At 45.9% G+C, this 24,073-nt stretch overlaps 1 protein-coding gene across 5 annotated transcripts in view; it reads right to left on the bottom strand.

Annotated features, from left to right (window-relative positions):
* Positions 1-645: 645 nt before the first annotated feature.
* The window catches only part of Galphaq (G protein alpha q subunit), a 47,299-nt gene continuing 23,871 nt past the window's right edge, over positions 646-24,073 (bottom strand). For 2 of the 5 annotated variants that reach the window (XM_089548558.1, XM_089548557.1), the window contains exons 7-9: positions 23,190-23,343; positions 11,508-11,615; positions 646-5,228 (exon numbers count right to left, since the gene is read on the bottom strand). In XM_089548558.1, the coding sequence (XP_089404684.1) occupies positions 5,146-5,228; positions 11,508-11,615; positions 23,190-23,343 (345 nt within the window). In that variant the 3' untranslated portion in view covers positions 646-5,145. Of the gene's footprint in view, positions 5,229-10,313; positions 11,000-11,507; positions 11,616-17,276; positions 17,385-23,189; positions 23,344-24,073 lie in introns of those variants that run through there. The other 3 variants (XM_089548560.1, XM_089548559.1, XM_089548561.1) reach the window with 3 other exon arrangements.

Here is a 24,073-nt window from a genome sequence, read left to right as displayed (position 1 = left end):
TTGGTGGGGAGTGTGGCATGCTCCATTCTAAGCTAAACACGACAGCAATTGAAGACACGATACTTTGGCCCAAAGGAATAATGCCACATGAACCTGAATGAACAACCGTGTTACGCCCCCACGGTTCTTCACTGTATCTGACATTAAGTGCCATTGCCCTCATGCTTAATTTGTATCACCGCCCTCGTTCGTAATAAGCGAGTGTTCATTTAACTGCAGCCGTTATAAGTGGGCTCGACTATACTTTCCAACGCCAATGTAGGCAAGCACAGAGCGTCAACAGCAATGACACCGCAATTAGGAAATGCTAATACCAAGATGGCACACGGCCGTAACTACATGCGTCTAACAATAGGTTCGACTTGAGACATGCAGACGATTCTGCGTTTTTTTTGTTCATCAGCTATCTGCCTGTTCCAAAGCTTTGCTGAAGCTTTGACACGTTCAGTGTCAATGTGAAAAAATTTCAATAGTTCAATAAAAACAAATACACACATGGTACGTCAGTGCAAACAAAAAGGCACACCTGTGCAACCAAAGCACAGATTACATTATGGAAACACACATGGAACGACACATCCGAGCCTTAACTGAGGCTCAAAGCTTCATTCCTTCGCATTTCAAGTCGAAACAAAGTAACACAGCTCATTTTCAAACGAGAATTTAAGAGAATTTATTCAATACTTTACCCAACGGTTGCATTAATTTGAATATTACAAATTTACACATCCATATAAAGGTAAAGTCCTCAAAGTGTGTCTCAGAGTTCACTCTGAACGACCTGACAAAGCATTGTTTCCTCGAGAGCTCATACCATTTTATATATATATTTATATATATATGTATAATATATACACGCACACACACAATACACGCACACGTCCCGTACTAGGTGGGAGTCCATTCTTTTTCTCGGTCTGATGCTGCTATCTTCAGCACAAAGGTCACGCACTGCAGTTTTTCTCGATGCAGCGTGTCTCATCGAGGAAGCGCCATATACAATATATGAAGTCCATTCTTGTCGCGTGGCGCACGACACACAATCAACAAAGGAAAACTCTGGATGTGTGTGCTGCACGAAGTAAACAAGCCAACAAACAAACAACACGACAAAAGAAAAGAAACGATTCGCCTCTTTCCAACCTTAAACAACAAGGCCCTGAGGCGAAAACATACTTTGCAACAAGCGTAAGCAGCTGAAAAAACACCAGCTTGACTTCCGCATTCAGACAGCGGACCCCCTCTAAAAAGTTTGGCAAGGCGTGACACATGAAAAAAAAAAAAATCGCAGTAAAAACACAACAAATAGTCTATGACACTGCTGTATACTCTTTTCAACTGTAAATGGTGCTCCAAACAATACTGTACAAAACATAGGAGCAGTTTTAATATTAATTATAAAATCAAAATTCAGTTTGTTCTATGCTGTAAAAAAAGAAAAAATTTTCTGCCACAAGCAGCAACCTCCCCAACTCCCGCCTTCTTTCTTACACGCTAACGTTAAGAAGCAAGCGTTTGAAGCACTGTCAGAAACAAGCAACTGGTGACAATAAGTGTTCAGTGAAATGCAAAGAAAACAAGAATACACGAAAGAGATAACCGGCCAAGCGCACACAATTTTTCTCCCAGCCAGGCACGGGCCCCCCGCCCAGAAAATCGGGATCATCGGTGTGTGCCGTCCCAGAGAGTACAACTACCAAGTATCTGCTGCACCATGCACGTATGAAAGCGAAGTCCAGCGCTTTGAAAAAACTCTGTCCTCCTGCCTTGTGTGACAAGAATCAGGTACCAAGTATGTTTTTTTTTTTTCTTGTTTCATCGAATAGGTCACTCAAAAGGGATTGTGGTGGAGGGAGGGAGGGGGGACGAGACAGGTCCAGAGAAGACCGACGAGCGAGAGACTGCTGTAAGACTGCACACTGGGAAACTGGCAAGAAAATGGGACAGAAGGGGAGGGAGCATGAAAACACAGGCACTAGGGAAGAAAGAAGGTAGGGCAGGCCATGTCAAGGAAAGGAAAGGTCACAAAAAGGGACAAGCACTTCCAAGTTTGGAAAATGAGAGGGGAGAGGAGACGGTTAAGAGGGACCGTATGCATCACTCTATAAAACACTAATCATACTCTTTACACACTGTCCTCTTTTAAATAACTAGCGTTTTCTTTATATATATTTATATATATATATATATAAAAAAAGATAGGCCTGACACACACATCGTACTGAGATACACATTTTCCGCTCTCTCACGCACGAAACTTCGTAAAGCCCACTTGCACACTTTTTGTTGTTTCCCTGTCACACACACACATGCCACAATCACACAATGCGCGCATGCGCAAGCTTATAAAAAACATCTGCACACACCTCACTTTTTTTTTTTCTGCTGTTGCGTTTCACAGTCCTACACACACCTCACTCTCTTTCGAGAGGCGGCAGCAGCAGCAGCAGCAGCAAGAAGGCATTGTGAAAAGAAAAGGTCTGGGATTGAGAGAATGAAGGTTAAAGTAACCAGGAGAGCACGCACTGTCCTCTCGCTTTCATGGGCACACTAATTCTGCAGTAACCAGAACTACACACGCGCACCCCTTCACAGTCAGGAGGAAAAAGCCCGCAAGAATAGCGAAACACTGTCATCAATTTTGCCGCCTCTCACTGGGTCACAGGAGCAATGTGAAGCATGGCACAGGGGCAGCAACAAACAGAGGTGAAGCTTTTCTTCAGCACATGCACATCACGCAGGAGCCAACCCTCGGGCCCACTACTGTCAAAAGTCAGCACAGCTCTAAGCGGAAGGACTAGCTTTTTTTTTTTCTTCCCAACCCCTCACACACACACCTCGCTCGCTTTCACACATTCGCGTCCCAATGTATTGGCAACGTGGCAGTAGTTGAATCATGTCCGCCCCCCTCAGCCTCGGAGGAGAGAAAATCTTGAGAGAAAGGGTTCTGTACCCTGAAAAACTCCTAGGCTGCTCCTAAAATGCAACGCCACTAAGGAAAAACAAGAAATAAGACACGAAAAGACAGCATACACCTATGTGTTTTGGCGATACCGTATAACCTGCAATCAGACAATCGCGCGAAGCATGCAAGAGTCCACATTAAATGAGCGACTTTCAACACAGTGGCAATTGGCATTCAATGCACACCTCACCAAAGAATTTTTCGTCAAAAATGACCAGCTGATACCAAGGCTAAAAAAACAAGCAACAGCTACACTGATGAGAAAAGTAAGGCAAAATTTCAGCGGCACGCGCCATACAGTGGCTCTCAACGAGGCCCTCCTGTGCAAGCAATGCCAGCTACCATGATCACAGTGGCCACTGGCAACCAATTCTGAATGCACGAGTCCAAAGTGTCAAGAAAGAAAAAAACGCGTATATATGTGTATATATATTTATAGATAAGACCGGAAGAAGAAGAACCATGTTAGTTCAGCAGCCTAAGGGTTGAGGAGGTAGTCCTCTGACAGAGCCTTCCTCCAGAGAACGAGTTTTTTGTTTGTTGGTTTGCCCAGTATCTAAAACACACATGCACACACACAGTCATGCGAACGCAGAAGCACGCTTGGAACAGCAGGCACAACACAGTCACCTCAAAGAAGAGACGCACGTCGGCAGAAAAAGAAGAAGAAAAAAAAAACGAAGCCAGAGCTGCGCGTCCGAAATACTGCTGCCAGGTCTCGGCTATGAGGCCCCCTGTGGCACACTTGCAGGCATATCCTCGCACGAACAAAGCCTGCCTCCCCCTTCCGATTTTCACACCACTGCTCGCGCCTCTCCCCCCAAACATTTGCACCACACACATTCCTCCACATTTTGCCTTGTGTCACCGACAGAATGGTGTGCTTGCCAGAGAGAGCAGAATTGGACCCACAGCTGTTCCAGAACTTGCGACTGACACACACTGCCACAAGCCACACTGCCTATGTACACAAACGTTGACTAGGTTGAGTTCAAAACAAAAATAAACTGCCAGAGTAAGGGAGGGGGACAAACAATACACTCACAAGAAGAGACAAAAATATATATAAAAAAAACCTGCTCACAATCCAAGCGGGTGGAAAACAACGCGAGGAAAAAGAAAAAATGAAGGAACTCGCACACCAATGTGTGCCAACCACTATCAACATGCAGCACATGGCAGTCAAGTCACAGACAGGCTGCAGAGACGACAGGCACGGACCCATTTGTTCCACCTCTGAACCCACAACTTGAGCTGCTCCATGGGCAAAGTGGATCTACTAGCCAGCAGTGAGTGCAATTCCGTGCCACCCTGCCACCCTGGCTCCCCTGAACTGCCTCAATGCCTTGCCACCCGACAGTCTGGTGCTTCTCTGGCTGCACTGAATGAAGCGGCAAGAGTTCATGCAACTGGCAGGCAATCCCCCATCTTTGCTTTTTGGCACTCCTTCATGAGGCAGGAAAAGGAAAAAAAAGAAATGCACGCGCAGAGAGAACCCGCTCAGAACATTCAAGAGGCTGCAGACATCAAGAAGGTTGCTCTCGGGCGTGCAAGTGCTGACAAAGCAGCATAACTGATATTCGGCGACGCCACCAGCAGCTGCTCCCCATATGGAAGCATGTGCTTTGATGGCTGAAACAGAGGAGGAACCTCAACAAATACTGTAGCAACAACGCTTAGACAGGGCAAAAAACAAAAGGGCAGAAATTACAGAACAAGGGGGGCAGCAGGGCTAAAAACAAGTACGGCTGTGTGTGTCTGTCAGAGATAGAGAGAAAAGGAAGAAGCATTCTCTGCCCCGGAGTAGTGTGGCAACAAGGCTTTTTTTTTCACTCCCACATATCCTCCCCAAAATAAATGGCACCGCACAATCGCCATGTCGCCACCCTCTTGTCGCGGGGAGGGACTCTCACAGGCCAATGCAGTCACAGTCCGGAAAAAAAAAAGGAAAACAAAACAAGCAGGTGTGTTGTCCGTGTGTGCGCCAGAAGTATGCACAGTGGCGTGCCGCTCTCGGCGTCCTCCACCGGGAAGAGAGGAGGAATGGCGTGGCCACCGCCACCTTCTTTTCCACCCCCGGCGGCCCAGAGGGGAAGAGGGATGAGGGGGAGGGCGCAGCCTGCCTTCTCCCAGGCTGGTGGGGCAAGTTGGGAGAAACCTGTGGTCGGCTTCAGGCGTCCCTACACTAGGTTGTACTCCTTCAAGTTCAGCTGCAGAATGGTGTCCTTGACAGCGGCAAACACAAACCGGATGTTCTCTGTGTCTGCACGCCAGAGGGAGCAAAAGAGAAAAGAAAGTTCTGCTTAGAAAGACTGGACGCAATACCAGTCAATCTACCCTAATCAGAAAGAGGGGGGGGGGGGGGGGGGGGGAAGCACGTTAGAGACTAAACAGTCAAACCCCAGTCAAGAAAAGGTCACCACGAGAAACGCAGCTGTGGACAAGCAATTGCAAGCCTTTTTCATCTCAAATTAACTATACTCCGTTTCAAACATAGCAGTCAATGCTGCCAAAGCTAGCACACCTGTTCGCGCAGGCTAAGTCTGCGGCAAAAAAAAGTACTTTGCCATACAACCGAAGTGAGCACAGGTATATTTAATTCAATCTGTTTTACTTCTTGTCACAATTTCATCCCGCAACCCATCGAGACTTAAGGGGGGACATGGGTCTTAGACCATTTTTTTTATTTACAGACCAAATGCAATGAAACTGCACAGACTTATTCAGTTTTTTCTGCTGATTTCAAATATCAATTAGTTTATTTCTAGGCCAATTAGTTCCTTAGATATTATATATATCATGCCATTGTCTGCTGAAACAATAGAAAAGAAATGGGCCACCAGGAATTTAATTTTAATGTGTGGGTAGATACTACAATGTGTGAGGAATGCAACGCTGGAAGCAGCTTTCAGTTTTTTGTCCGTGTGGACAAATGGGCTTAATAGTTAGTTTCATGTGTGTCATGTTTTCTGGCGCTGTATGTCTGGTCAACTCACTTGAAAACTAACTATTAAGCCCATTTGTCCACACGGACAAAAAACTGAAAACTGCTTCCAGCGTTGCATTCCTCACACATTGTAGTATCTACCCACACATTAAAATGAAATTTCTGGTGGCCCATTTCTTTTCTATTGTTTCAGCAGACAATGGCATGATATATATTAATATCTCAGGAACTAATTGGTCTAGAACTAAGCAAATTGCATATTTGAAATCAGCAGAAAAAACTGAATAAGTATGTGCAGTTTCATTGCATTTGGTCTGTAAATAAAAAAAAAATGCTCTAAGACCCATGTCCCCCCTTAAGAAGTAAGTATGACATGTGGTGGTACGATACGCAGTAGGAAGGTGAATCGCTATTACTCCATCCGCGCCTAAAATGTAGTTCGCTTTCGGATCATAGCCACAGAGCCCGAACGAGTGCCACACAGCTTCGACAAATTTTCAGTGCTACCACTTCCGTTTTCTAGAGCTCTCTGTTTTCATTCAAACAACCAGCAAGGCTTCGTGAGAAACAAACGATACGTGCCAGAGTAATTGGTTTCGCGGACGCACTACCTCCGCAGCCTCCGAAGCACTGCCTCCTATATGTGAAATGGAGTACAGTTATGCCCATTAATATGACACCCATTAATATGGATGACTAATGTGTTAATATGTTAATATGGATGTTGCACCCCCCCCCCCCCACCTCATCCCAAAAAAGTCCCTTTAAACTTGACACAGAAAAAGAACAGTGAACAAGAATCCCCAAAATTAATTCGAAACAAACTAGCTCAAAAATACTACATACCTCTTTTTGGTTGGTGAAATACAACAGCCTAAACAGTGCCTTTATGTAATGAACATACAGCAAGTCAGTGTTAAAAATAACCACAGCAAGCCTGTGGCCATGAACAAAATGACAGGATGCTGCCTTAACAATGGTGGGTGGCATCTAAATTCCTTTTTAGGTTTACACCTGGAAATTGACACCACTCTAGTGGTAGCCCATTCTGCACCAAACGTTAAAATTGCTCCAGTGTTTGTAGCAGAACTTTGGTTAGTGTTTGACAAGCAGTGTGCGGGATTCACACAGCTCTTGGCTTGAGCAATAAAAAAAAAAAAGTACAATTCAAGGAAGAGCTGCCACCATTGTCTTCATTAAGAAAACTGGACCGCATTTGGACAGTGGTATGTGGGCTTCAGCATCACAAAGCTGCACATGGGCTATGGAGCCGCTGTAATGGAGGGCTCCAGATAATTTCAACCACCTGGGGTCCTGTAGCGTGCACACAGGCATTTTTCGCAATGAGCCCTGTTGCACTCACTTCGGTACCTAGCCCCTGACATGTTCACTTAGCCCATGAAAAGGCCTTTGGCTAAACACTAATATGTCAGCGCTTGTCTTCGTAACCTTTCCTGCTGCCCGTCATCTGTAATGCCTTGTTCTGTTCTGGGCGTGAAGAGGCGGACAACTTCGACCAGGCGCACCACAGCAAGGGGTGGTGGTCCCCCGCTACCAACACTATGTAAAGGACACTAGCTACAAAGCACAATTTTCAGAAGTGCGACACAGACTGCAATAACTATGGTCAAACATAATTGCGCTTTTGAGAAGACGGGACAAAACAGGGACGACACAACCTCTCGTGCGCAAACTGTCAACTGAAGTTTTATTGCGATGAACACACATATATAAGCTTCACGTCATAACATAAATCACCAAAAAACGGAGTTAAGCAGCAGTTTTTCAGTCATGTCAACAAGCATCAAAAAAAAGCTGCAAACCCCACTTCCAACAGACAACAGTTCTGCTGAAATCCAGAGATAAGACAATCAGGGAGCTGTGGGAAGCTTACTGCATGGAATCAGGAAAAGGGACCTGTGTAAGTGACCCCTCGGTTTTGCTTTCCAAACAGGAAAGGCAACTCTTGGATCAGTGCGAACGATTGTAATCCAATCAGCTGGGACAAAATCTCTTTTTTTGATGCTTGTTGACATGATTGAAAAACTGCTGCTTAACTCCGTTTTTTGGAGATTTATGTTATGACGTGAAGCTTATATATGTGTGTGTTCATCGCAATAAAACTTCAGTTGACAGTTTGCGCACGAGAGTTTGTGTCGTCCCTGTTTTGTCCCGTCTTTTCAAAAGTGCAATTATGTTTGACCATGTTAACTACCAACTAGCCTAACTTGAAACCCTCTTAATGCAATAACTAAGCAGCCAGTTAAACACTGATGTGCTCGGACATGTGAATGAACATTACACAGATGAGCGCGCTGTTCTCATATAAAGCTGCCTTGGCGGTCTGGGTACAACAGAGATGCATATGGCTTGGCACAGAACAAACAATGGAGTCCAAGCACTCAACAGCTGGGCTACTGCAAGCTGTGGACGACTGCCTGAGGACCGCGATGCCACCAAAGGAACGGCAAACTCGAGAGCTGCGCTAACGAAGGCCTAACACAACGGCACCAAAGCACCCCTAGACAAGTCGTGGGCATTGTTAACCTAGGACAAGCAAAGACCGATAGAGCTGGGTGCCCCGGTGAGCAAAACGGCCAAAGACCAACGCATCACCCAAAAAGTGCCTGGCTGTCTCAAGTTCCAGGTTCTGCTTCAAAAAACTAAACACAGAGTGGATAAGGAAATTCACTAACTCAGTGATAACCACGGCAAGGAGGTTCCCGAACTAGCCCCAACAGATCCATGTGGATCATGGCCAAATAGCCAAGACTGAGCATGACCTTGTAATTGTACGCCAACTAAACACTAAGCAAAGACAAGCAAAGTGCTTTGCAGAGGTCTTCTGGATGGCCTGCAGTGAACTGGCGCACTTCTGGCAGAGGGTCAAGGGGCTTCAGACACACCACAGCAAAATAGGCTTACACGAATCACAGTGATTTTTGCCAATAACTGCAAAGGACACTCGAAGGACGGTCCAACTTTCCATTTCACCTCCACAGAAGCCTGCCCAGCACAGAAGAAGTCTAAGGCACAGCCTAGCGTTCACTGTACCTTGTCAGGGCTGTTTGCAAAAGCCAGTGCTGAATATATAAGGGCACACAAAGCTACAAGAGTGAAATGCCAACTAAACGTGAGGGGACCTGTTCATTAAAGAAAAAACTAAATATGAGCGGAGGTCAACGTTCACGTGGGTCTCACTTTTGGTACATAGCTGCCAGCAAGTGAGTTCCTTTTAGACAATTTCCATTTGGTACGACAATGTCGCAGCACTAACCAGTTCAGTTAGGTCGAAGAGATGGGCACCTTGCTAGTCACCAGTGCAAAAGTCTCTCATTTCTTTCCATGGGCAGTGTTACAGCTTTCTGCCTATACTTAAAAGTGGTGTTACCAGTGAAATATGAACCTTTTCCAAAACTGCTGCAACAGTAAGGCAGAGAAGCCCACCCTCACAGACACCACAGCACAGTGCGTGTCATCACTAATGTAGTCACAGGTAGAGACAAAATGCTGGCACCTTTCTTACTTCTATTTAGTTGATGAAGAAAGTATGCTGCCAGGTAGCTGCTCAACTTGGGCAGTTAAAGGGACACTGAGGAGAGCTCTATTAATATTTTTTTTATAGCAAAATCCGATAGTTTGGCATTTCATGGCTTTGTTGCCACTTGGCCGGCAGCGAAAGATGCATTTATTTCTAAGAAATTTGGATTCGAAGTTGAAAAAGTTTTTCCCGCCGCTCTGATTCAAACTTGGGATTCTGCTATGACGACACAGAACTAAGTGACGTGAAACATGACATTCACATGACGTAACGCAGACTCCGTGATTTCTGGCGGCCAGCAGTGCGGCCCAGCAGCAGCCGAAAAGAAAGCTACCGCCGGCCGCAAGTTGAAGGCATCTATCGGCTATTGCGGCCGTCGCTTCGTTTACATTTGCACCGGCGTTTTGCCAGCATTACAATGGATCCCGTTCTCGAAGTCGTCAACGAAGTTCTCGCAAATAGACGCCTTTAGTATACCGTGTACCTTGTTACCGTTAGCGGAATACCGGGAGCCCCCATACCGCTGAGAGCAAGCGCTGATTGGTCCCGGCACTGCAGGAGCGCACGTAGCTATCGGGTACGTGGCGCCATCTGGCGACGTCAAGGAGATTTGTGCATGCATTTGCTACGCCTCAGTGATTCGTAGCTTCTCGTGTCCTAGTGTTGCTAGAACTACTGGTTCTAGCAACACTGTTTTGTCCTATGACGCCATGAAGCTTGTATTTGCGAGTTTGGCCTGTGGCGGCGATACCTGTATTTTGGTTCTTGCTCTTTTCTATGTTACAGGAGCTTTGTTGTCAGTATGAATGGCGTTTTTGTAATCAGGAGCTGGTATTCTGTCGATGAAAGTCAACTTCAATTTCTCCTCAGTGTCCCTTTAAAACAGCCATAAAAGCAAGGCAACTGACATTGCAGGGGAGAGCAGTGCTTCTTTCCTTCGAGCAGCAGCCCAATTTGCCGAGCATTCTATATACAGTGAAGTATCTTGAGTAGCAATTCACACTTTATTCTAACTGCCAACTTTGGCCCCATAACATTTAGTCCATTGACAACGCTCTGCTTAACTTTAACTCTAATGTTTTGCACACGTTTGCAGTCCCCTTCAAGTTCAAGTTATTGACAGCTGACTGCATACTAATGTCCACAATGCAAGGTACATCCACCATTCCAGGGGGAATTTTCCGCCTTTGAAGGGGAGCACAACCGGTCACGTAACCAATAGCAGTTTTGAAAAAACATCATGTTATCAGCACTTCTGAGGGCAAGAAAGAAACCTACAGAAATGTTGGATGTACACTGAAATTGTGGCCAACACTCTCACAAACTTCTCCCAGAACATGCACACACACACACACACAAAAAGAGAGGGAGAAAAAATGTGGCAAGTCACAAACCGATCCAAACCACAGGACGTGCTGCACAAAAAGGAACGCAGGGAACAAGAGAAAGAAGGTGAGAGAGCGTCAGGCAAAGTTGAACTCTTTAAGGTTGTTCTGCATTATGGTGTCCTTGACAGCGCAGAACACCAGCCGGATATTCTCCGTGTCTTACGCCCGCAAGGCATGCATTGAGGAGGAGGAAGAGAAAGGAAAAGAGAAGAAAACAACAGGTCAGGCACGCACACATACACAGGCAGTAAATATGAGACAAGAGTCAATTCGCTCAAGAGAACAAAGGAAACAGAAGGAACAACATTCTCAGGTGTACCAAAAAACACACAGGTTGCAGTAAGAGGGCAGAAAGGAAGATGCACACGAGTGAGAACGCAATGAGAATACACATCAAGGACAACAGTCAGCAGAACGGCCTAAAGGGCAGCCGCAGCAGCAACGCAGGCAGTGCAAGCCAGGCCCCAGAAAGCCAGCAGCCACCTGTCCAGAGCTTGACTCGCAAACCTTGACAGGAGAGCATACCAAGAGAGCAAGCAGGAGAGGGCAAACGCAAAAGATGGAAGACAGTGGTACCACCATGCAGTACCCCAACCAGAGAGCACACCAGCGTGAGTTGGGAGGGGGCCCAGACCCACTGGAACAGGTTGCCACGCTCTCCCCTACCTGTTGCACACGTGAAATGAGAATAGATGATTTTTTCACTGTCCGGGTTGAGGTCCACAAACATTTTAAGGATGAACTCCCTAGCGTGAATGGCGTCTTTCTTTGGTCCTACGAAAAGCAAACGAAGCGAGGGCATGAGGAATCAACAGGTCAAAACAAAAAAAAAAGGCTGAGCCAGAGGAGGAGGAGGCATCAACGAGTGTTGAAATCGCACAGCAACAAAAGTGACAAGCCACCACTACCTGTCATGTAAGCATCTGCACACTTATCACTAGAAGCAACTGATCACAGCAATCGTAATCACAACGAATGGTCACAGCACATTTCAAGAACCAGCCCTGAAATGCTGACCTGAGCAACACACTAAAAAAAAAATTAAAACAGAGAGAGAGGGCAGCACCGCCGAAACTAATGGAACAAAAAAAAAGAAATAACATTCCATTATTTCCAGTAGGCCTTTGAACGCATAACACCACCCAATACAAGATTAACACATCTACGAAAAGCAAAAAAAAAAGAAAAGAACACTAAATCACAGCATACTATGGTCACATACAACCCAAGAATGAAGTGGCAAATGCCCTTTATAGGAAGCCCTCCAGGCAAAGGCATAAACTGGTTCCCAAGGCGTCATGGTTAATCCTCTTGCACCTGGTAGCAGGCACTAGAGGATTAAGCACGAATTAACTAATTAACTGCAATGTCATGACAGTCAATGCCACTGGCTGGAATGCCTTCTTCAAGGGGCATTTGCCACTACATTGTGGGGCTGTATCCGACTATTAGCAGACTCCACATCGCTATGGCCAAGTATATGTGTGCCATTAGGCCTATGGAAGCCCAGCTTACACAAGGCACGCCTATTCAGCCAACTACTGCTTTCCATTCTTGGCACCGCATCAGGGGACAGGGGCATACAGGAGGGAGAACCTCCTCCCCTGGTTCTATTGCAGCCGCATCCCCTGGTGACCAATAAGGCCACACCATAATGCCCCTCGTTCTGTGGTGTCAACAGGACAATTTTCACCATCCCACATATGATTACCACTTTCAAGCAAGTCGAGGCACTCGACACACATCCAATAGCTCAGTTCTGTCTTGCTACCTCCAAAAACAGAGCAGCATGCAAGGCTTCAACCATAGTCCTTCAATGTTTTTATGGTCACGAAACTTCTCCGTAACGCTATACGAGAGCTTCGTATGTTGACCGCGCCTTCCACAAGGCGGTGCTAAGAGTCCTGTGGGGGCAACAATGGGAGCAAGCAAGCGTCTGTATGGCCGCAAGACGACAGGAGGAATGGGATGCGAGCGGTGTGGCAGCAACTATTTTCTCTTCTGATTTTGTCTTCGTTCGCAAACAACCCAAAGCGGTGCATTCAGCTTCGACTGAAAGCGTGTCCGTGTCTGCGAGAGCCATTTGACCCCCTGGATTTAATTCGGCATCACGAGTTTGTGGTCAACGGAGAAAGTGTCGCTGCAACGCGAGAAGCTGTAACTCAGGCCTGGAGCCGTCCCATAGATATTCGAAAGCCTACCAGCATACTTGAGCAAGAATAGGTGACGATGTTGCATTTTAGACAGCTGTATTCTTCAATGTGCTTATGGCTTGAAGTGCAAAAGCTACTTCACGGTGTCAAACCCAACCAAGAATTTTGTGGCGCCCCTGGCTTTGAAGGCGGCGAAACAAAATGAATATTCCTGCGAGTGGATTTTGAACCCGCGGCGGTGTGAACAGATTAGCTTCGCTGACCACTGCACGAGAGCAATATGATATCGCCGCAGACGGTCCCGCCTCGTACTAAATTGAACACACTCTCGTGCTCTACACTGCACATCGTCGTCTTCATCAACTTCCACCTGCGGAACGAACAGATCAGATCAGCTTAACCTCGATCAGAGCTTAACCTGCGTCTAATATCATCGCCCGACGTGCCGACTACCCAGCACAGCAAAACTATGAGCAAACCAGGCTAAACACATGCATTTGCACATCTACTCGGTTTAACTACATTAACTACTGTCTGCAGTGACAGAAGGGAGACTGTATTCTTTTGCAAGGGGTGCGACTGGGACGGCCTCCACCCAGGAGAGTGCTTAAAATGGTTCCACACTTCAAAGAAGTTCCGCTGAAGCTCTAGAGCAACTGAAGAAAAATGCCTTCAATAAATGTTTATAACCAAATCATGTTGTGGCACTCCCTTTCTTTGTGAGGGGGTAGAAGGCCCAAAAGAATGCTGACCGGTGCAGTAGTCAGTGGGGAAACTACACCTGACCGGAAAGGGTCAATACACGTTAAAGTCTCAGCACATACAGTCGCCAACAAAATGTGCTCTTGAACATCCATTCAAGAAAAAATATTGCTATTTTATATTTTAGCAATGGAAGGTGCAATATGCATTCTTCACGAGGGCACAATTTTTTTTTCCAGCACAGACAGTGCATCTTAAGTACTTTGCAGCATAGTTCAAGAAACTAAGGCACACGCGTGCACGCACGCACGCACACACACACACACACACACTAAAACACAAGAGTAAGAAAGCAAACTCAGCCAAAAGAAATCTATGGAGGTTTGGGCAGACTACCAAGAGCCTGCGGCAGATGGCATACTACATTCTCATGAAAGAAGCAGGCTACCTCTATGCGCAGTGACTGACTTCGGTGGCCCTAAACTATCAGGCAATGCATCAATGAAATGACGGCCAACCATCAAAATGTATAAGCTTCTGGCAGTAACAGGCAGGCGGTCAGGTAGTAGTGTCAGGTGTAAAAGGAGGACCAAAAAAAACCTCCACGAGAATTCGAATCCCTCAGAACTGATGTACGACAAAAAATACCAGAACAAAAAGAAAAAAAGCCAACACACACTAACGGAAGGACTACCAAGTCTGCACTCCATCTGTTCTCTCTCTCTCCATTAACTCAGCTGACTTTTCAGTAGTTTTGCCGTGAATCTCACACAAGAGTCAAATTATGACAATGGCATTTAATCCGCAAATGCAGCCAGCAGATACACACACTGCACTCAGTTTGTGTAGTTACTCTACTGTCTGCTCTGCAAATAACAATATATATATATATATATATATATATATATATATATATATATATACTGAACAAAGAAAAAAACCTCTGGAAACAGTTATAACCTTCTACTACTAGGACACCCACTACACTGGAGCTTCAGGGTTTTACGGCACAGGAGCCATTAACAACATAATGCGGCACATTTGGTGTGTTAACTGACTGCTTTAAAAACTAAAATTGGTGAGCTACCGTACACTCGACTAAGGGCTGCTTTTTCTTGCGCGATTTTGTACAATTGTGACCGTTAATCGCTGGCAGCATTCTTAAGCGCAATTTTTCAATTGTATTCCTGAGGAACTGCTTTATCGTGGCATAGAATACAACCGCATACCAGACACCTAGTTGCAAATACTTTTAAGAACCTTCATCGCTATCATTGTCGCTGCTGCTCAGACCCAGCTGCTCACCACCCCCATAAATGGGTGGTGAGCACCCATTTTCCCATTCATTCCATTCGAAATTCCTTAAAACCTTAAAGCTTCAAGCAACAAGGTCTCCAGAGACACCGCACACCACAAATTCAAAGTCTGCACTGTCTAAATGCAGATTTTGAATCTGTAGAATTTGTGGGCCATGTCGCAGTGCCACAGGAAGTCCGAATAATCAAGCAATCCCGAAAAATCAGGGGTCCAAATTTTCAATCATCAGCTGTATAGCATAAGCAGCACAGTGAAGTACACCTCAGCAGCGACTGTTTTAGTGCACCGTAGCGCTTCTAATAACAAAAGCTAGAACGATTTCATTTGTGAGGGGAGCATTGTTTTTTATCGAATAATACAGTGCAAAGTGCTTAATGATAGATACTTCTGAGGTAAACAACACTACGCACTTAAACCTCGATTTAACTAGCTTCAATGCACTGAAACCCTTGAAGAAAACGAAGTACTATTACAGCTTTCACTTCCTGTTCACACAACAACTTGTACTTTTAGCCTTAATATAATAAAGTAAGTTCTGCCGCACTTTCAATGCAATGAAATTTCATTCCTGGCTAGAAATGAACGAGAAAAAATTGTACCACAAGCTCAAGTGGCTGTGCAGCACACAGACCAAAACACGCAGAGGAGCGCAAGCATGAAAGCGGATGCCACCAGGCTGACAGATGAACAGTGCATATATTACTTTCTATTCACACAACAACTTGTACTTTTAGCCTTAATATAATAAATTCTGCCGCGCTTTCAATGCAACGAAATTTCACTTCTGGCTAGAAATGAACGAGAAAAAATTGTGCCACAAGCTCAGGTGGCTGTGCAGCAGTGACCAAAACACGCAGAGGAGCGCAAGCATGAAAGCAGATGCCACCAGGCTGACAGCTGAACAGTGCATATATTACCGCAGGCAGAAATGTGAGACGATGATCACAGCCAACCACAGTGGCGAGCGCATGACCACTGCGCCATCCGGAGCAATACGGGCAGAGCTGGCCAACGTGGGGTCGAGCAAATCCACTACGAGGCACTAGGTACGCTCACGCTTGCGGCTAAGCAACGAGGCACGGGGCGAGCCTGATTTCATTTCACTGGGTGCTGACTGAAGGAAACCCATGAGGACACGTCTTGATTTTGCCGACATGGAGAGAACGAGGAGGGGAGGAAGGGAACGGGGAGCCGGCGTGGCACACCGCCGCCGGCCCTCCTTCCCTTTTCCCTGCACACGGGGCAGCGGCAAACGGAAGATGACAGAGATGCAATGGATAGATCACACAAAGAACGCTCGACATGACAGATGTGCCGAGGCAGTTCGCAAGCTCGGAAGGCAAGGTAGAGTGAAATCTCTATGGGCAGAAGAAAGCCACCAAGTTGATAGCGAAGGACATGCAGGAGTAGCAGACCAATTTCACCATATTTTCAGCAGTTCTTTGCATGCTAGGAAACAAATTTTGATGCAGACATTTCAGTGTAACAAAGTGAATTTTACCGATTTCCATTATATCGAGGTTAAACTAACATATTTAAGACCACAGCGCAGTAGTAACAAGGACAAAACAAGCAAAGGATGCAAAACACTAGCGCTTGTTACCACTGCGCTGTAGTCATTATACACTGCAACCAACTAGCCAGCCAGTAGGTGTTAACTAACATATTTTACTGAAATGTGGTCACATGGTGGGATACACTGAAAATGGTCAGGTTTCACCACTAGATGTTGCTTTAGCTAGTGTTACGCTATTTGCCAAATTAAAATTACAAATCCTCGTTTCTAAGATATTGCAACGCTCAATTCCTCTACCATGAGGTTGGATCTCTTCACACCATGATCTCATGACATGTTTTGGTCAGTTGCCAGTCCCCTTAAACGCCTAAGTGCAGTGAGAAGGAAATGGGCAAAGAAGTTGTCCTATGTGAGGGGAAAAAAAAGACTTTTGTAATTCTTTCACTGAAACTCTCTGCTGATGCACACGCCTGATACAATAGGGATGTGGTCATGGACAGACACCATTTTGCACTAAACGAGAAAAAGAAGTGAGGACCACACGCACACATGTAAGGAATGCACCCACTGCGCTCTACAGGCACCTCCCAAGTTGCCATGCAGCTTTTGCCTAACACAAGCAGGCTACTGTGATGGCTTCCAGAAGATGGCTTACTAAAGGCAGAAACAGTGCGTGGGAAAAGTCTGCTCTGGACCTGGACCAAAGCCACTATTTTTTCGGCGTGCCATTCGCCAAGCCTAACTGACCTGTGGCGCAAGTGAAGTGGGAGTACACCATTCGATTCTTATCGGGATTCTGATCCAGATACAGCTTGAGAATATAGTTCCTTGCAGACACATGATCTTGTTTGGGACCTGTTGTAGCCACACCAGATTAATGTTGTTGTCAAGTGCACAGAACGGCATTGCGTCATCCTTCTGACCAATCCAACAAACGAAACTGCCCCTTCAATGAACGACTACTCTTCAGTGTGGGGACAAATCTCAGGCCTTCAGGCCACCAGACATTAAATTCCACTCCTAGTACTCTTACAGCATTTTACAACCTCGAAGGAATGTTGCCGCTACATGGCATTCATTACACTTAGCCCGTTAATGACAAGCAGAGGATTCAAGTGTAGAAGGCAATGGGAATACGGGAGACAGCCTTCCGGCCAGAGTTCTATCGTCCCATTTTCCACGTAGAGCTCCTTCAAGTACACGAATGACGCACAGCACAAAATGACGAACAGCAGCCCACTGCGTGAAATGTGGGCCAAATGTACTTTCAGGCTCACTTGAAACAGCTCCCAAACTGACACAACAACAAAAAAAAAAATTAGTACCATCAACTGTTGTAAATTACGAAATCACTTTTAAATAAAAGCTGACCTTGTCAATGAAAAGGGACCGTAAACACAAAGGGAGAAATGACCTTCAGTTCGTACCATGTTTAATCTATCTAACATGAACAGATGAAATCAAAAATATTTGCTAAGCCCTTGAAGGACTTTCACTCGTCAGAAGGCATAGGTTAGAAACACGAGCACTGCAGGTGTACCACATATAGCACTTCAAAAAAAAAAAATGGCTATCCTCCTGCAGAACATCATATTTTCTAAAGAAAAAAAAAGCTCATTCTGAAATAAACTAGAAAAAAGTTGAATTTGAGAAAAACAAAAACCAACAAGCACCAAACCCACACACCTTGCTGGGTCGATAACCTACACACAACAAATGAGTTCAGCACAAAAAGTAAAAGTTTTTACTGAAAGGAACAGAGAGGAGACACTAGTCTTGTAATAAAAATTATTATTAGAGATATCGTAACGAAATTAGGTGTGCATATGTATTTCTTCCTCCAGTTTTCAAAAACATGTTTCAGCACAGTTCGATTAGTGCCCATATTACGAAAAAATTAACTGAAGCCTAATTAGGTCATTCTGTACTGGTATTTAAAACCCTTTCCTCCAATTTTTTTTGGTTCCAATTGAAACGATGCTCTATATACCAAGACCTGCCATGCGGAGATATGCGATTTACAGTGTTACTGAGGTCAATTATCATATAAAAATGTTCAATTATGTCAAAGCACCATAATTATGAAATATAACAGGAGACATTATTGTTTACAAGATTTGAATGTTTGACTCAGCAATAAAAAAAATAGCATAGCTGCACAGTTAAGTTTTGAATTCAACAGCGTAAGATTTATTGAAATTGCACCATAAAAACATGACGAAAACTTCTGTAAGGGTATTATCATGTTGGCAAAACACAAAGCTGAGAAAATTGCATTTTTTGACACAGCAGAGAATTCTGCACAGAATCTTCTACAACAGATTTTATCTAGATATATCATTCCCTACAAAACAACACAAGTGTATTATTCGATCCATAGAAACACTTTTTTTAAATCTCAAAGACGTAAAAAATGACTGTTTAGCATTACTGTGCCTGAAATATTGTGAGAAAGCATGGGCTTTTGCCACATACCTCGAAACGAGAATGAGGTATCCACTGACCCATGGAGCTAGTTATAGGCCTGTACTTTCCTCAAAATGAACAGTTTAAACCTTCCGCTAGTTTTTAGAAGAGGAAAGGGGCATAACTGTGGACGCCACCACCTACTCACAATGCGATTGAGGTGTCCACTAACTCTGTGAGCCAGTTACACTTCCTACTCAGAAGCTTCACAAAGACGCACATTGCTGAAACCCAGTGGGTGCGGCTAGAAGTGATTTCGCACCAAAATGATTGTGTGTGAAGTTATGATCCAACTTTTTTGAGACAATGGGAGTGCAGGGCTAGGGTGCCAAAGCTCCAACGACAATTGCTAAAGAACTGAAGCTCGCCACTGGCCAAGAGCCGCGCCGTCGGGGCACTTCGTATGTTTCACGGAATCGTCTGTGGAAGTCATACGCACGAGGGTGGAGTCCATCGCCTTCACCATGCTTGAAACATCATCGCTGCTGCTCCTCACAGCATTGCCACAGTAGTTTGTGACCTTCTTGATCTTTACTTGTGACACGTTGTTTTTTTTTGTCAACAAGGTTCCACAGTGCAGTGGTTGACGTAATCCTTTTCGTCACTTTTGATGAATCTGTGCACTTCTGCCTCTGACAAGGCACGTAAAGTTTGGCTGTCTCCATCAGACAGGATGGTTGTGTAGCGTAAATGATGCGTGGCCATAGACTATGAAACATGGTCAGCACAGCCTCCGCTTCCATACGGCCAGAGTTGCAGTCTATGCTTCGCTGGCTAACGTGGGTCATGAGCCAGCCACTGTAGCCTTCTCGTGGTTGTGGTCTCAAGGCACATCCGTGAGAAAAGTTTGAGCACACGATATGGTAAGCCACAAAGCCATTGTGAAGCTTGAAAATGCAGCGCACACTGATGTGGGAGCAGCGACCTCGGGTCATCAAGGATCCATCAATGATGACATCAATACTCCCGGCAGGGTTCAAAGGTTCTTACGATGGCCCTCGATTATAAAGGCCCTTGATCGCAGCTTAGCTTCACTTGCAGTTGCTGTGCCCTCGCAGACTTGCACACAAGTTTTCAGGTGTCCCTGAAAAGTCGCACGGTGCGGACCTCAGTGTAACAGGTTCATGCAAGCACAAAAGTCTGCGGAGGAAGCAATACCTCTGCCATGGCAACTTCAAAGCAAGTGATAGTGGCAGCTCCACTTAACGTATTTACGCTATTGTAAGTCGCCCTCCCCCATATCATGTCAGGACAAAAAAAAAAAACTTGGTCACTTAAGCTCCGCTTTTAATAGCAGAACACAATAGCATTATCCAGCTGCCACCGCCGCTTATCATCAGCCGCACACAGGCGTACTCGTGGGCACATTCCAAAACGAAAACGCAAAACGAAAGTGCTCTAGAGTATAGTAAACCTGAATACTTGCCATATGGCATTAGTTACTGGACATATGCAATCTGCCATCAGTCATTGGACATATGCCATAAGCCATTGCCATATGCCACATGCAGAAAACACATTTTTTTCCTTTTCTTGTCCATTCCAAGACTCCCATCTCCCCTGTGCAAGGGCATTCCACATAAGAGAGAGGGGGACAGAGGAAGGGGGAAGGAACGGATGTTAACCAGAAGGATGTTCTGGTTGGATACCCTGCACTGGCGAAGAGGGACGAGGGGATTCGAAAGGGAAAAAGAGAAGGCATGAGGAGCGCAGTCAAAATATGTCCCTCAAGCCAATCGCTCGCAGGCAGCAAAACTGCGGTTTCCTTCGGTAACGAAGTGTCCATTCATGTCGAGGTTCTTGGCTCAAGTCAACTGTGGCAGTTGAGTTGAGCCACAAGAACTGGATGCAGCGCGTCCAGTATTTGCAGTGCATTGTGTACTGCTGGCGTGCGCAGGCTAGAAAGCAGAGCACGCAAGACAAGCATAAAAGGATGTGAGTACTGCAATCACTTGAAGATCTTGAGTACTGCAATCACTTGAGAAGGCGGCTCTTGCCTGGGTCAGTCGTGGGCGTTGGACACTGGGAGTCCGGCAACAACGCACCCAACCCAGTGGGCGTGCAACACACTTCGGTGGTGGTGGCCAAAGAACATCAGAGCCAGTAGCTGCGGTGTCACCAGATGCCGGGCTCCCATGGTTTCGTGCGGTTGTTGGAGGAGGCGGAAAAGATGCAGTGGCGCCTGAGGCCTTCCTTTCAAATGCAATGGCCTTTTTTGAGGACCTTCGGCGGTGCGAACGACGTCGACACACCCTTGCAGTGGCCTTTCTGTGCGTGAATTAGCCTCGCACCATTTGTTTCAGTACCTCCCGTTCAGTCTTCAGATGGGAGCAGTCTTTCAAGGCAGAGTCGTGAGAGCCACGACAGTTGGCGCAGTTCAAGGCAGTCACGCGACAAACGTCGCCACTGTGCGGTTCCGAGCATCTCACGCACATGATGGAGTTGCTGCAGATGCCGCTCCCGTGACCAATCTTCATACGGTTGCGGCTTTGGTACGAAAGGTCGAAGTGAGTATCTAAAGTGCCCAACCTCCTTGTGTGATGGTATACAGTCACCCTTGAAGCACAGCTTGTTGCATTAAGATCTTCCAAGGCACTGAACCTGGACTACTGAAATGTTGTTGGTTGCCAGCTTGATTAGGGTGGGCAAATTAGCGTTACAGATGGCAGTGTTGTATATTACAATAGCTGTAGTGCCGCTGTCTTGGAGGATAAGAGGGCGCACGCTGATGATGTTGGGTTTGGTGATGGTGGTCAAATTTCCTAGTGCGCTCCGCTCCTTGACATCAATGTTTTTGTAGGGGTTTACTCTCACATCATCGATCCCTGCCGGTATGAGGCTCTCCAGATACACAGAAGTGGCTTGCCCCTTCAAGAGGTTCAGGATGTCAGCTGGTTGCAGTAGCACAAACAAGACAGTATGGAGTGGGGCACTGCACGGGGGTAGATGCGCTTTCTCTAGGTGGCCGCTGCCAACCTGCTGGGTTCGAAAGCAGGCCCCTCCACTTTCATTGCCATAACAAAAAGGGAGCAGCGCCTCCCTGGTTAGGGAGCAAAAACCAAAAATTTGCAGAGTCGTGAAGGCAGCGTTCTGATACAGAACAACTTCTTCACTTTTCGTACAAGGCATTTGCTCTGAAACTGCCCAAGGATGAACTCAAAGCAGTAATGAGATTCTCAGACCCCCCCCCCCCCAAAAGAGGTCGTTAAAAGGAGAAAAAAAAAGTATGTGCATACATGCATGCACGCACACACACCACCACTTTGATGAGGGCATTTCTGACAAAAAATAAATAAAATTTGAGAATTTTTTAAAAGTTAACATTGATTTCGTTGAGAAAATCATCCTTGAAAACCACACACCCTACCACGCATCCCCCCCCCTTCCACACACACATATGCGCACACACGCAAACAAAACCTGGCTAGCACTGTCCGTTGTAAAAGGGCAATGCTGCATTATTACGATAATGCAACTGATGCATTACTATGCACCTTTAAAAATTAACAAGGTCCAATGCATTGCAGGAATACTGTAATATGCACATCAGAGGCTTTTCAAATTACCCTTCTATGAGCACTTGTTAGCCACATTTATTCGAGTTCGCACTACAAAAGCACAAGTAAGCTAAACTGGGCTAGTCGGAGCAATTGCATCTTCGAAAAACGTAGCGCGAAAAACAAGACACAGGTAAGGTGAAGACAGGACACGAGCGCTCGTGTCCTGTCTTCACCTTACCTGTGTCTTGTTTTTCGCGCTACGTTTTGCGAAGATACAAAAGCACACTTTAAAAAAAAAAAAAGCATCTTTTAGCTGACTGCATTTTTTTGTTGCTTCCATAGCCAACGGAGGACCATTTTCCATTATCATACACAAGTGACTGTCCAAGAAAAGAAACGGCACTATGCTTGAAATCGCGACAAAAAAAAATGAATCTGCAAACAATGTCCAAGAGAAGAAACGGCACTATGCTTGAAATCGACAAAAAACAACAAACCTGGAAACACTGTGAGGCTCAATACAAAAACAATTCAATGCCATCACTCATTTCAAAAGCGAAGTTGTCAATTCCTCCAGCAAGTGGGACACCCACATGCAGGTTGTCCAACCCGCCACTACTCCACACCACTGGTCAAGGGCACTTTGCTGGCAGTAAGAAAAAGACAACCAGGCGACAAGCAGGAGGCAACTTACCGTCATACTCTGGAAAATAGTCCACTAAATGAGAATACATAATTTTTTCTTCTAGTAAGTCCTTCTTGTTTAGAAATAGGATGACAGACGAGTTTTGGAACCAGGGATATGTGATGATGGTCTTGAACAAAGCCTTGCTCTCCTCCATTCGGTTCTGGAAGTGCAGGAAAACAGTTACCTTGCCGCAAAAAGCCATGTCCCCTTCAAGAATCACTAGGAGAAGCTAGCTTTTTAACGACCCTGGGGACAAATCACGTGGCAAGCAGGTGCAACCGAGAAGGTGGCTACGGAAAGAAGACATGTCAGGCCGTTGAGTGGAATAGGGAAAGCAAAGACAAGGACAGGCAAACGGGCACGGAACTAGGCAGCTTGAAATACACAGTACAGTTAAACCTCCATGTAACGAACTCCAATGCAACGAAATATTTCAGTTTTCACAGCTTCACGTCCATGGAACAACATGTATTTTATGCGAAGAATATTACTAGAGCTACACTACAGCCCGTCGAGCGCGGCGGTGGAGCTACCATTGACCTTTAGCGTGACCACGTGACACCACGTGACAACATGACGTCACAGCAGAGGAGAGATGGCCTGCCGGCTCGCGCGGTCGGCTGCGGGGGCGGAGGCTCCACATCAGAGGCGCGGCGGCTGACCACGTGACGCTACAGCAGCGGTGTAAAGCTGAGCTTGCCTCGCTCTCCGGGCACTTACGAGGCGGCCAGGTGTTGGGATGCCGCCTAGAAGCAGGGCTGATTTGAACGAGAAGCGAAAGCTTCAGCGTGCCACAGAGACCGATGAAGAGCGGGATGAATGTCTGGCTAAGCGGCGTGCTCAATATGCGGCTCGGCGACAACGTTCTACAACAACTGAAGAACAAAGCG

Source organism: Amblyomma mixtum, chromosome 6 (assembly GCF_055824585.1).
Source record: "Amblyomma mixtum isolate Tamu chromosome 6, ASM5582458v1, whole genome shotgun sequence".
Taxonomy (NCBI): domain Eukaryota; kingdom Metazoa; phylum Arthropoda; class Arachnida; order Ixodida; family Ixodidae; genus Amblyomma; species Amblyomma mixtum.
This window is presented reverse-complemented; position numbering and strand designations above follow the sequence as displayed.